Source organism: Gekko japonicus, unplaced genomic scaffold (assembly GCF_001447785.1).
Source record: "Gekko japonicus isolate JY-2015 unplaced genomic scaffold, Gekko_japonicus_V1.1 scaffold1627, whole genome shotgun sequence".
Classification (NCBI taxonomy): domain Eukaryota; kingdom Metazoa; phylum Chordata; class Lepidosauria; order Squamata; family Gekkonidae; genus Gekko; species Gekko japonicus.
Window position 1 is genome coordinate 132,657 of NW_015163652.1, and position 14,392 is coordinate 147,048.

General features: G+C 44.3%; 1 protein-coding gene across 3 annotated transcripts in view; it reads left to right on the forward strand.

Annotated features, from left to right (window-relative positions):
• ASCC1 (activating signal cointegrator 1 complex subunit 1) overlaps positions 1-14,392 on the forward strand; it is a 128,926-nt gene that overhangs the window by 15,799 nt on the left and 98,735 nt on the right. For all 3 annotated transcript variants that reach the window (XM_015407685.1, XM_015407684.1, XM_015407683.1), the window contains exons 4-5: positions 1,188-1,285; positions 7,514-7,692. In XM_015407685.1, the coding sequence (XP_015263171.1) occupies positions 1,188-1,285; positions 7,514-7,692 (277 nt within the window). The remainder of the gene's footprint in view (positions 1-1,187; positions 1,286-7,513; positions 7,693-14,392) is intronic.

Genomic DNA, 14,392 nt, shown 5'->3' on the forward strand with positions numbered 1-14,392 from the left:
AGTGGGCTGTGCACGGCCCGTTCCATCCCCTTCCAATCGGCCGGATGCTCTCGGTGGAGGTGCGGATGCTCGTGTGATCGGCACCTCCACCTTAACCACAGGACCTCGCCGGGACCTCGCCGGGTCGTCTGATCCTGCTGCCACGAGGTATTTTGCCCCGGGGCTAATAGCCACGCTCCCCCCCCCCGCAGTTTCCTGCCCGTGTGACTGCAGCCAGAGTCAATTATTAAAGTATCCTAGAAGGACAATTAGAAAAAGGTCTCAGTGTTGTTAGAAAGATGAGTGGTCCAGCAACAGGGCCTTTACATAGCCTATTACATAGCATACTTTCTGTTATCTCCCACCCTACTGAAATTTTTGCCTTCTGACCTGCTTCTCACTGCTCCAATCTGCAGCTCTATGTCTTTGTATGTACTTCTGTAGTGGGATACACAGCAAGCCCCCATGTACTGTGCCCTGGAAGCTTGCTGGATGGCCTTGGGCCAGTAACACACTCTCAGCCTAGCCCACCTGATGATAAAATGGAGTAGAGGAGGACACTGTAGGTTGCTTTGATTCCTCTTAGGGAGAAAGGCAGGGTGTAAAGGAAATACAGAAAACAAAGTTTTAACCAATGGCAGCGCTCTTTGTTTCTGCATTTTCTTCCTGCCATTATTACAGAGTACTTAAAGGGTAGCGGGGAAAAAGGCCTGGAGTTCCCAGTCTGTGTACTAGATGGTACCCATTGGTTTATGGCAACTACAATGAGCAAATTTGGTTCAAATTTATTTCCAGACCTGGAACTTCACATCATAGTACCATTGCAGGAAATATTCTATGCCACAATTATTAAGAATGTTGTGTCTGTGTTAAGACTGTAGTATTTCAAGTTTTCATAGGGTTGCCAGCCTCCAGAAGGGGTCTGGACTTTGGAGATCTCTCAGAATTCCAGATGATCTCCAGGCAACATAGAACAGTTCCCCTGGAGAAAATGGCTGCTTTGGAGGGCGGACGGTATGGCATGATACCCTGCTGACTCCCCAAAACCTGTTCTCCCTAGTCTCCACCCCCAAAATCTCCAGGAATTTCACAACCTCGAGTTGTCAACCCTAAGTGGGCAGAATATTTACTTCATGATGTCTGGACTGACAATCATTTGTTTGCACTTTGATCTGTGATTCTTTTTTCCCTTCTTCCTGTGGATATAGGTATATAATAGGAAAGAAAGGAGAAACAAAAAAGAGACTAGAAATGGATACCCGAACCTCTATCAGTATTCCTAAGCCTGGAGCAGAGGGAGAGATTGGTGAGCTCTGATGTTTATAAAAATGAATTTACTTTTTATGCGCAGGGCTGAGATTATGGAAAATTAAGAGGTGGACAACGGTACTGTTTGGATTGAATGACTGTCAGATATGAAATTAGATATCTGTGCCACTGAATATTGGAGGAGGCAGGTGGTATGATGTCTTCATTGCAGAATGCTGCAGTACTTTCGGACTATGCTTATTATATCACTGCTTCATCTTCGACGTGGTCTCTGTGCTTCACACCCATGGGATCTAGTGCTCACGCGCTGGATCGATCAGTGCTGTAGCAAGCTCTTTTAACGGATTTTCGCGCCCAGTCCCTCGGGCATGCACAGGAACCCCACTGTGCATGCCCAGAGGGGTGGGCGTGGACATCCCGCCAGTTCCTTTCTTACCGCCGCGTTGAGTAGACCTCTTCTTCGTCGGTCCGATTGGTTCGCTGTTAGCTTTCGCCACACAGCTCTTAGGAATTATTTCCAAACTTTCTTTTACTTTAATTTTTGGTTGCTTCTTCTTCAAAAACAGTTAAAAATATTTTTTTTTGCTTTCTACTGAGGGGGAGTTTACCTCAGGCCTTCGGGCTACCCCCCCCCCCAACGTTCCCTTTCCTTCTTTTCTTGTATGGAGAAGAAGTGGGGATTTTTTAAATAGGTGCAAGGGTTGCGGTAGCAAACTTGCTCCACCCGACCGTCATACCCTCTGCATTTTTTGCCTCGGAGAGTCTCACAAGCCAGAGTCCTGTCGTCACTGTGCGCGTTTCTCCAACCAAACGAGAAAAAAACGTGCTGCGCGCCTTAAAGTGGCGCTGCTTGAATCGGCCCTTGCTCCTGCATTATCGATGGAGGAGAGACCGTCTACATCAACAGCTCCGGCATCGAGACCGATGCCGACCGCCTGACGCCGAAGCTCCCGACATTGAAGGCACAATCATCCACTTCCAAGCCAGTCAAAAAGAAGGCTAAGGCGGCACCGCCAAGCCGCTGAAGGCGGCAAAGAAGGGGAAGGGAGCGGTGTCTGCACTGGGTGATGCCCCTAAAGTGCCTCCCGCTCCAATGGCAGTATCGATATCGGCGGCCCAAGTCCCTCCACCGATACCGGCCATCCATGTTTTGGACTCCCCTGTCCACCAAACGGAGCGTCCTTACTCCGACATCGAAACGGTAGAGCTCCTAAGTCATCAAATGGATGCAGACCCTTCTCTGTCTCCTTCCCTGTCGTCGACATCAACGGTATCGGAAGCTCCCGAAATCGATCCACATCGGCACCGATATACTTCATGTGACACGCAGCGTCACCCTCCACGTCTGCACGATCATTCTGTCGATATCGACGACCGGGACTACAGGGACGGCTCTCACAGATGGGCTGCTGCTTTGTCTCCCAGACATCTGTGGTCCAGAAGTCGCTCCCCAAGAATCTTCCTGCCCCCCCACCAATATCGTGGGATCAACGACAGTTGAGGTACCTGTACGGGGCTTATCCACCATCCATGCCGTGGTTGACTCCGGCGGGCTATTCCGGTTGGGATCGCTATTCGTCCCACTCTGTTTATAGGTCAAGATCGCCCCACAAGTCAAGACCTTCAGCATCTCTGTCGCATCCTCCTATAGTCGATCCTTCCACCCCTCTGCAATAGCTCTCAGAAGACATTCCCGGCTCCGCAACCTACCGATAGATACTAGATCTTATGTGGAAGATCTCCCTTTCGATGGCCTGGGGCTTTTCAACGCTACCACTGATTCTACTCTACAAGATCATGCCATTGCTTCAGAGACACGTCTGGATGGCCACCCTCGACCTCCAAGACGCATATTTCCACCTTACTATCCACCCCTTCCACCGCCAATACCTACGCTTTGCGATTGGTCAACAGCACTACCAATATACGGCCCTTCCATTCGGCCTATCCAGCACCCCAAGGGTCTTCACAAAGACTATGATTGTGGTTACAGCTTTCCTCCGTCTCTGGGGAGTTTCCATCTACCCGTATATAGACGATTGGCTTCTGGTAGCGCCGCCCAAGAATGCCATGGTCTCAAACATCATGCAGACCCTGGCTCTACTGGACAACCTGGGTCTGCGAGTCAATCAACAAAAGTCTCACTTGTATTCGGTCCAGAGAATACAATACATCGGCGCAATACTGGATTCAACGACATGCATGGCTTACCTGCCACACGACAGGGCAGAAGATATCATTTCCCTAGCCACCATCGTCCGTACCCAACCCTCCGTCACTGCCTTCCAAATTCAGAGGCTATTACGTCAGTTCTCGTCTTCGCCAGATTCAAAATGCGTCCTTTACAACTCTGGTTCATCCACAACTACGACCAGTCGGAAAACGCACACACTGTCGTCCTATCCCCTCTTCCCAGCATATGGGACTCTGGTGGACTGTCTCTTTGAATATCCTTCAGGGAGTGCCCTTCCACCCTCCGTCACCCGATGTCACCATTACGACGGATTGTTCCCTGACGGGATGGGGTGCACACTCCATGGGCCTCTCTGTTGGAGACAAGTGGAACACACAGATGAGGAAGCGGCACATAAACTTTCTAGAACTCCTCTCTATACAACACGCTGTCACCAGTCAAATGAAAATGTGTCACGGTCCTCACAGAAAACACCACAGCGCTCTCTTATGTCAACAGACAGGGAGGCACTGTTTCCCTACGACTCTGCACCCTTGCCATTCAGTTGTGGGAGCTTTGCATCGCCAACAACATATTCCTCATAGCCACTCACATTCCCGGACACATGAACGTGCAGGCAGCCCATCTAAGTCGAGCAGGACTCAGCATTCACGAGTGGGGAATGAACCCAACATACCTCCTCCCACTCTTCCAAAAGTGGGGAGTTCCCCAAGTCGATGTCATTGCAAACAGAAACAACAAAAAGTGTCCTCTGTTCTGCAGTCGAGGTGGCAAGGATACACAGTCTCTGGGAGACGGTCTCCTTTACCCTTGGTCCTCGGGACTTCTTTACCTGTTCCCCCCCTTACCTCTGCTTCTGAGAGTGGTCCGCAAAGTACTCAAAGACGCCACAGACTTTATCTTAATAACCCCATGGTGGCCGAGACAACCTTGGTTTTCAACGGTCCTCGAGTTACCACAGGTGATATACTATCCGTTCCCTCCGGCTCAGGACCTCCTCCTTCTCTTCGACTCCCCCGTCCTACATCACGACATACCGCAATTGAAACTGACGGCATGGCAGATAACATCACCGGCTTCTCCTCCCGCGTAGTGAACGTCCTCTTGAATTCCAGGAAGCCTACTACGCGGTGGTCTTACAATGATAAATGACAAAGGTTCTGTTCTTCCCTAGGTGATGACGCCCCTCGAGCCACCTCAGTGGGTCTTGAAAGAGTTTTCCGATTCCTCCTCTCCTTGGCTGACTCGGGACTTTCCCATTCATCATTAAGAGTTTATTTGGTAGCTCTCTCGGCCTACCATGTTCCAGTTGACGGATGTACTTTGTTTTCTCATCCGATTTCCAAATGATTTTTAAAAGGTTTGTTACACCTCTATCCTCCTGTTAAAATTTCAGTCGCTCCCTGGGACCTTCCTCTAGTTCTACGCCAGCTCACGAGGAAGCCCTTTGAACCCCTTGCTCAAACTCCTCGCATGGAAAACGGCCTTTTTAATTGCTATCACATCGGCAAGGCGAGTTGGAGAAATATTGGCTTTCCGGCACGATACACCTTACCTGTCGTTTCTGCCAGACGGAGTCCGCCTCGTCCCAGACATCTCCTTCCTGCCGAAGGTGGTGTCAGAGTTCCACCTGCAGGCGGAGGTCTTCCTCCCTCTCCTGTTCTATCTCAATAGAACACACCCAACTAGGCGGGACTCACAACTTTTCGTCTCGTACGCTTCAGCACGTCTGGGCACTCGCATCACGGCCCAGCACCTGTCAAAGTGGATTGTGGGTCTCATCCATCTGTGTTACCGGATCCCCAAACAGCCATTGCCTGACCCTATCAGGGGTCATTCTACCAGGGCTGTCGCGACTTCCACTGCCTTCCTCCAGGGAGTGCCCCTGACAGACATTTGCAAAGCCACTACGTGGGCCACGCCTAAAACCTTCATTAGGCACTACGCCCTAGACGTCTGTAACAACGCCAATACCAACATGGGACGTCACATTCTGTCTTCGGCTACGCAGTAAAAGACCTGCCAGCACCCTCCTCCAGGTAGGCTACTGCTCGCTAATCTCCCATGGGTGTGAAGCACAGAGACCACGTCGAAGCAGGTTGCTTACCAGTAACTGGTGATTTTCGAGTGGTCATCTGTGCATTCACACCACCCGCCCTCCTTCCTCGCTGCTGTCAGCTTCTACATTTTTATTAGGGGTTGATTTGCAGCGGTTTATAGGAACTGGTGGGATGTCTGCACCCACCCCTCTGGGCATGCGCGGTGGGGTTCCTGCACATGCCCAAGGGACTGGGCGTGAAAATCCGTTAAAAGAGCTTGCTACAGCACCGATCGATCCAGCACGTGCGCACTAGATCCCATGGGTGTGAATTCACAGATGACCACTCGAAGATCACCAGTTGCTGGTAAGCAACCTGCTTTTTCACTCTCCCCCCCATATACTTTTCTTATTGAGCCTTTTTTTATTCATTCCTATATTCAGTAATCCACCTGCTTCATCTCTTCAGAATTCTTTGTGTGTCCGCTTTTACAGTCATGAGCTCTAGCCCCTATGCTTACTCCTTTATTATGTCTCTTACCCTTTCCTGGCTGCTCCCTCCTTATATATAACCTGAAACTCTGGGACATAGTTATCCTATGCCTGCCTTCCCCCTTCCTACAGCTCCAGGCAACTACTGCCCTTTGAGGTATTCCTTGCACTTAAATACTGAGATTGGAAAACAGCTGTCCAGTAGGTTTTCATTAGATGCTTAGATAGCAGCACAGTATGAACACACTTGAAATCCATCCAGGAAGGATAAAGTCAGATTTCTTCACATCTACTCTTAGCAGTGCCAAAAAGCATCTGAACAAAGATCCCATGAAACTAATGTCATTCTCATATTCTTCCTCTTGTGAGAGGGTTGCCATTTTCTGATATGCTTTGCACAGCTGTACAAATCTGGTACCAAGAGCTTGCATGATGAGTTGTTTTTTTAAAGCAGATATAATTGAATACTTACTATCCAAATATGACTGAATACTTGCTATCCAGTTGTTTTGCCCCTTAACTATTGCTATTTAAGTAAATGGAGTTTTCATTTAAAAACGTGTACATTACTTTTTCATTAAAATGCACAACAATTTGTATAATAATAAAAATAACAATGACATCATACCGATAAAATGAGAGACAAAATATGAAATAATACTTAGAACATAAAATCAAAATTTGTGCATGTATACAAAGAAAATAGAATTAATTGATCTATTATAGTATGGGTGAAAGGGAAAAGGAAAGACATTCAGTATATTCAGTAACTAAGATTATCAACCGGATAAAGTACCAGTAAATACAATATGCATCAGGGTAATCCATAATGCAATCCTAATAATGCTTTCCTGGGATTAAGTCGCACTGAACAGTAGGATTCTGAGTAGACCTGTTTAGGATTACTCTCTAAATGCATGAGCAAGAAGTAGAAAAAGAATGTTAAGAATTGGCATCTAGTAATACATTAATATTCATGAACAACTAAATTATCTCATATTAGAAGCAGCATTTCTATTGGAAAATGTCATTTCTTTCCTTTTAATACCAGCCACCCAGTATGTTCAAGGGCATTATATAGCTGTGATATCCTTTGTAAAAATCAAATATTAAAAGGCATGTGCAATGTAAAATAGTGGAATTCAAGCATCAGATCATTTTGCCTTTGCTGCGCTTTAAGAACTTGAAGCAAAAGAAATTAGCTCTCAGAGTTACCTGTAGATTAATGTGAATAGGGTAGATATGTGCCTTTTGTGCTCAGAACTGTGAATTGGTGGAAGGATCATCCAGTAGCTCTTCTGTTTTCTTGACAATATTTATATTCTTCTGCATGGAAGCCCATTTCACACTTGAAGAATCCTGGTTTCATGGTGAAATTGATCTTAATATTCTGTGGAAGAAGCTGCTACCTTGTTAGAAATTGGTTTATAGGTAGAGTGGAAAATCAACCCCTGTTCTTAATTCTTTGTGTGCACACATGGCAGATCCTGTTCTGATTGTAGATAACTGTGCTAAGATCTGTTGATTTGTTTTTCTTTCAGTGATTACCGGACAACACCGGAATGGTGTTATTTCAGCTCGAACCCGGATTGATGTTCTTGTCGAGAGCTTTCGCAAGAAACAACCTTTCACGCACTTTCTGTCATTTGCACTCAACCAACCTGTGATACAGGAAAAGTTTCTACAATTCAAGAAAGAAGTGTTAGAAAAGTGTTCAAATGTAAGTTGTCAAGATAGTACTCGAGATTTTTTTTAAGGTTATCTGCCAGAATCCTATAAGAGCTAATCTAGATTTTCAGAGCCAATATAAAATAGGTTGCTTGTGGCAAGATTGTTGCTTGAGACTGTGGAGCCATCATTAGCAAGATGCTAGGATGCTAGATGTTGAGAAGCTAGTGGCCATAGAAATAAATACTCTATAGCTGGAAGTCATAATTAAAGCACAATATAGCCACATTATAAATGACTTTATTAGTCAGCTGGCAGCAGAATAGAGGTTTAATTTTCTCAGATGATCGCTTAAGCGATGACTTTCCAAATCATTTGCTCTTCAAACTGTTGTAAAAGAGAACATAATACTCTAGACCTTTGAATATATTTCATTCCTCATTCCCTAGTCCTATCTAATATATTTACGTCTATGTTTTTATTGTTTTGTAGAACCCTGCTACTGAAAAATTCTTACATTATACAGGAATTAGTTAGTTATATCACAGGGGCCTTAATTATATGGGAGCACTTCTTTCCTTTTTCCTCTCATGAGACTTTCTGCAGGCTGTTTCCTGGATTGTTTTCTGCTCTAGCAACAGGAAATAATGAAAAATAAATGGAATAGAATTAAGGGTGCAAACAAATGTGCATAATTTTAGCAGTGAGCCACTGCAGAACTGCATTCATTCCATTGTGTTTAAATGTACAAACTTCTCTTCAGTATCAAGCTTAGAAGAAAAAACATTTTTCCTATGTGCAGTCCATAAGGTTGTGCACAGTGCTGATTGGCTAAGCTTTCTGGCAAATACAATCAATCCTCCCTCCCCTGAGTAAGCTTTCAATTTTAGAAGGTACCGAATAACAGTATTCATGAGTCTGGCCTTCGCTAGGTAATGGTCGACCTATGACAAAGGAACAGTAGAAACTTTGCCTACTTTCCCTCAAAACCACATAATATTGAGTTAGTGCAGATAATCTTTCTGAGTGTATGACTGGCCCTACATTTGTAGGGTCTTAGACAGTTTGCAATAATTCATAAGACCAGGAAGTCTTGATTCTTAATCTTGATCCCTGTTAAATGAGTTCAAGCCCATCTAATTAGTCCCCAGTGACCTCAGGGAGATCAACACCAGGTCTGACACTAGTTCCAGCATCTCATGCAGGGTGACCATAAGCAGCAGGGTAGGCTCAGGGATTTGAATACTTGGTTGTCCAATGTTCCCAACATGTACATAAACAGCAAACTGGAGTTCCGACTGCTAGAACACAAAGAGAAGGCGATGGAAGCCCAATATGCTATAGTAGTTTCTATCCACTGCTACACCAAAAAACATGGCAGCAGATCTGAGAGAGCTGTACTCCTCCTGTCTGATCTAGCCAGGCTTTGGTAAGACATGCCAAGGTAACATGTCTTGCTAAGTGAGAGAGGAACCACAGATAGATCACCTTTCCCCCCACCCAACTTGCTCTTCACTGCTACAGCAAACTTGATTGTCCTATAGGCAGTTTGCAAATATGCTGCTGGTTTCATTATCTGCTGTTTCAGTTCTCTTAACTGAAGGATACAGTTTAGCCATATCACTTGGAGAATGGGTGGCTTGGGAAGAGTTTTGTTTATGGCTGCCAGGATTCCTGCATATATAGCAGCAGAATAAAAATGGTTTAATGAACCATGCTGCAATAATTTTATCGGCGCAAGAGTAAACAATACAAACAATAAGAACAAGCAGCCGTATAGTTGTGTCTTGCAAATATATGACCTTCATTGTTAAGGGGGAATCCAGCAGAGCGGGAGGTCCATCTCTGAATCAGGGCTGCTGTCAAAAGAACCAAGGCTGTGTGGCCTTCACACAGTGCTTGTGACCAGCTGGAATGGTGCACTGCCAAGAGGAGAAGCAGCTGTGGTGCCCAGTGCCGAGAGACCAGCTAGACTAACAGGGAGAAAATACCATGCACCATACAGAACTGAGGGGGTGTTTCAATAATGTTTAACAAGCAGGGGACCCACGAGGTGGCATCTGATTTTCTCTTGTATCCCCTCCTCTACTATTTCCTTTTTCCCTTCCCTGGCAGCACCATAACCTCATCCCTTTCCCCACTTCCTTTTCTCCTTCCCACCCACTGCCTAGCCTACCTTTATCTGCCCCCGTTTCTTCCAGATTTGGAAGGCTCAGCAATATTGTTATGGTTCCCTTTTTGCCATCAAGTCACAGCTGATTTATGGTGACCTTGTAGGGTTTTTAAGGCAAGAGACTAAGGCTGATATCATTGCCGCACCTTTGCAGATTTAAAGAGCACGATCAGACAGCAACATCTGTCTTCTGTGCCCCAGTTGTTGCCACCCTATTGTGCCCTGCTTTGGAAGTGGAGTAATCAGGCACTGGGGAAAGTCTGGTGTTTACAGATATCAGCACTTTCACCTCACATTTCTGGATGTCTGAATTCCCATGGTGTGAGCTCAACCCGGTTGGGATGTCTGATTGCTCTGATCCATTTTTGTTCCTTGGTTTTTTTTAAGTTAGTTAGTGATGTGCACAAAACTGCATTTTCATGCACACCAACAAGCTTATAGCTGTCCTCTGAGGCGAGAAGGGGGAGGGAAGGGCAGGTTGAGAAGCCTCCTTTGTCTTTTGTCATGCTGCTTCCTCTGCCTACAGCTTTGCAGCACACAGGGTAGGGAAGAAGGTTAATTGAAAAGATGAGTTTTTCAGAAGGGGAGACAGCCTCCTCGAGCTGTCAAAATAGAGCGGTGCTTCAAATAAACAGTTATGTGCATATGCAAAAGAAAATTATAAAAAAGAAGCCACTTGACCACCCACTCCATGGTTGCCCTGCAGCAATAATCTGAACAGTCGGCCATGGGGCAAGTGTGCAGTGAGGCCACTTCAGGGTGTGCTGTCTGGTTACCCCTTCCCATGACAATTTAAACAGACACAAATAGAGGCCCTGCTAGATTGCACCAAGTCTCCAGTGTGATCGCAGCCTAACAGAGGTGGTTTACCATTGCCTGCCTCCACATTGTGACTGTGGTATTCCTTGGAGGTCTCCCATCCAAATATTAGCCAAGGCTGGAAACTGCTTGGCTTCCAAGATCTGAGGAGACTGGGCTAGCCTGGGCTATCCAGGTCAGGGCTGTGGTTCCCTAGCAACCTCCAAAATGGTCACTGGGAGCTCAAGGAGCATTCTTTTCTTAAGTCCACAGGAGTTTCTGTTATTTGGGGGAGTTTTGGTTTTTTCTCCTCCAGAGCTGAAATTTTCTGCAAACGTGGGACTTCCTTCAGGTTTGTAGAGAACCTCCTCCATCTGTTTATGGCTCCATTCTGCAGATCTCTCAGTCACATCCACTATGGTCCCATTTGGAATTAGATATACTGACAAGCCATTTTTGGAGGTCATCTAATTTATGAGGGTTTTAATTGGTTTCCTTGAAACTTGCCAGAAGATCTATGCATCTGTTTTATCACTCTGTTTATCAAGAATCAGATCCTCTCAGCTTTAAAGCCTAGAATTGATATCACTCGAAGTGAGATATGTAAGAGGGACGAGGTTGTAAGGTACATTATTCCCCCCCCCCCCATGCTTATCTCTAAGATGTAGAATGCAGCTCTGAAGAGACACAACTGCCAGTTGAAGCCGCCTATTGCTTCCGCAGATGCCTCAGTCATTTTATGGTCAGTAATGCCATTCCGATACCACTTTATCTCGCCGCAGGATCTGCCAGGAAGCACATCAGTAATGAAAAAATGATATTTGAAAACCTGTGCTTTACAGTGCAATAAGGAAGTATACAGAGCTGTGCAAAGCAGCAGGGGAGTTCTCAGGATGCTTAGAGGCACCTGAATATGTGCCCAGAACAGAAGCAGGGGGTGTGATTGTTCCTGCTGCTGCTTTCAGCTTCAGAACAGAGTAGTCAGTTAATGATGTCTGTATTCAAATGAAGCTGATTAACAGCCAGGGAGGTTTTTTAAAAAGTATTTGTAAGGAATAATATCAGGTGTTGAGCTTAGCTGGTTGCTGAGCAATGGTACAGAATCTTTTCCTCTCACTAGAATTGTTACCATGGCAACAATTCGTCCATTCTTTATACTGCTGTAGTCTGATGTGTCAGAAAATACCGCAGACTCCCCCCCCCTTTTCTGGTTTCATGAGAAAGATGAAGGTTATATTAAGATGTGAAAATTAATATAGACGTTGCACCTCCAAGCCTTCACACCCAGCAACTAACCTGTCTTTAAAGTGGGAAGAGCAAACATTAATGTCAGCACACTGATTTTTATTTATACCTTGTCGCTCTTTCCCAGTGGAAACTTGAGGCAATGTCAAAATGACAGCAGTGGCAACCAAACTTCGTAAAAAATAATTTGAGGAAGAAAAACGTGTAAGTCCACTGCCTATAAAATAAGTTTAAATCAAACCAAGTGGCTCCTTGAATAGAAGGTGCTTCCTCAGGCATACCAGTTCAAAGCTGCCCAGGAATTTTCAGGGAGGTTTCAGCACCTTGGATTGGGCCAGGAAGCAACAGCTTCTTGCTGCAGATGTTCTGTGGTGAAACAGAATGATAGAATTTTATCACATTAGCACTGCTGTAATTATTTGGGAATTTCATTAAGTTCAAATATTATCTAACATATTACTTACTGACTAGAAGACAAGAAAAAGCTGGCGGTTGGAGAGGGAAGATTAAGATTAAAACAAATTTGGTGGTTTTTTATTAATCCCATTCAGATCTGTATTACTTGAGATGCCTCAGTAGACTCCTTTCCACAGTTCGAAGGTGATGGTAACTGGGTAGTTGGCCCTGCTTTTGCACAGGTAAATTTGTTCCAGGGAATGCAATTCTAGGTCTTTAAATAGCATCATAAGAACATAAGAGGAGCCCTGCTGGATCAGACCAGTGGTCCATCTGTTCCAGCATCCTATCTCACACAGTGGCTAACTTGTTACTCCAGAGCTAACAACAAGGCACAGAGGCTGAGGCCCTCCTGATGTCACCTCCTGGCACTGGTATTCAGAGCTTTACTGCCTCTGAATGTGGAGGTTCCATTTAGTCGCTGTTGCTAGTAGCCACTGATAGGCCTGTCTAATCCCTTTTAAAGCCTGTTCACACATCTATGCCCATACATTTGCCCTCTGGCAAATTCAACATTTAAGGAAAGGAATAACAATAATGCATATAAGACCCTCTCGTCCACTCAATGAAGAGCCTTGCTTGGGTAGAGGAAGGCATACTGCAGTGGAGGAAGGCACTTAACTTAGTGGAATCTGGAGGAAAGATGAGATAAAAATGTAAGACATCAGTGATCTGAATCTAATGGCATACATATTAACTTAAAAAATCAGTATAACGACCTACTCAGTATGTTCTACCATTTTCTCATACTATATTATAATTTTTATCTTATTGATCTTATCTATTATATGGTATAAGATAAATAACCTCATAGAAGTTTTTATAAATTTTTCACACAACAGTTTGTTATAATAAACCTCACAAAAATATGCATTTTATTTCATATTAAAACTGTTTTATAGTATTATCATATAATATTAGACCATTCAGATGTATAACTAGAGAGATTGGTTATAATAGTATTAGAAAACTTGCCAGTTGTTTTTGAATTCATCTTTCAGTCTTTGGTTAATGTAGTGTGTCAGTTTTGCCATAACTGCATATTCTTGCAGCTTGTCTACCTAGTTATCAAGAGTTGAGCAACCCTCAATTTTCCACTTGGGTGCAAATACTACTCTTGCTGCCATTAACATGTATCTTAACAGTTCATGCATTGTTCTATCCACATTCACTGATAGGATTCCAAATCTCATTGTGTCTGGTGACTTAGCAAATTTAATATTCAATTTTTTTTTCAGTATTTCCATCCAGTATTTGCTAGTTTTTTTGCAAGACCACCATGTATGGTAAAAGGTACCATCTATCTCTTTAAACTTCTAACAATCTTTTATAGTTTTTATCCATTTTCTCTCCTTTTTTAATTTGTATTGGATTTTAACATATTATAGGACAAGAAAATGTAAGGGTAGGAAGGGTACAGGGTGTGGGATAAGACATATAGGAGAATTCCACCAAATTTGTATAATAGCTGTTACACATTTTCAGTCTTAGTTCTATTTCTTTGTAGAATTACTAAAGCTAGTATCACTTAGTCAAATCATTAAAATCTTTTGTTATGATTCTTGACAAGAATCAAATTCTATAAAGTTCAAGTTGGAGTCTCTCCAAATTTATATTATATATATTCATTGGTCTTGGTCTTGGTCTTCGAAGTTTCTTTCAACCTAGTCATAAAATAGTGTCCAGTTGTTTCTCACATTTTGTTTATTTCTGTCCTTCAACAGGTTTGACAGTATATCCATTTCTGCTGTTTCAATTTTTTTTGTCAAAAGTTCATTTTCCATTGGCATCTTATTCCTCTCGCTGTGGGGTGTTCACAGCTGTGTGCCAAAACACGGCTCCCGCATCGGTCTGTGCTTCAGGGCAGACGATGAGAGCTCGATCCCTCAGCTGCCACCTGAGGAGAGTTTCTACGTCGAGCCGTCTGCTTTGGAGACCCTTCTCCCAGGACCTACAAACCGGACGGTTCGGCTCTCCTTCAGGAGCAACTGCTAGGAGATACCGATAGTGCCGCACCGAAACCCTGCTCTCCCCCCATATTTTTATCAATTTTCTCAATGTCTTTTGGGGTAATGTACCA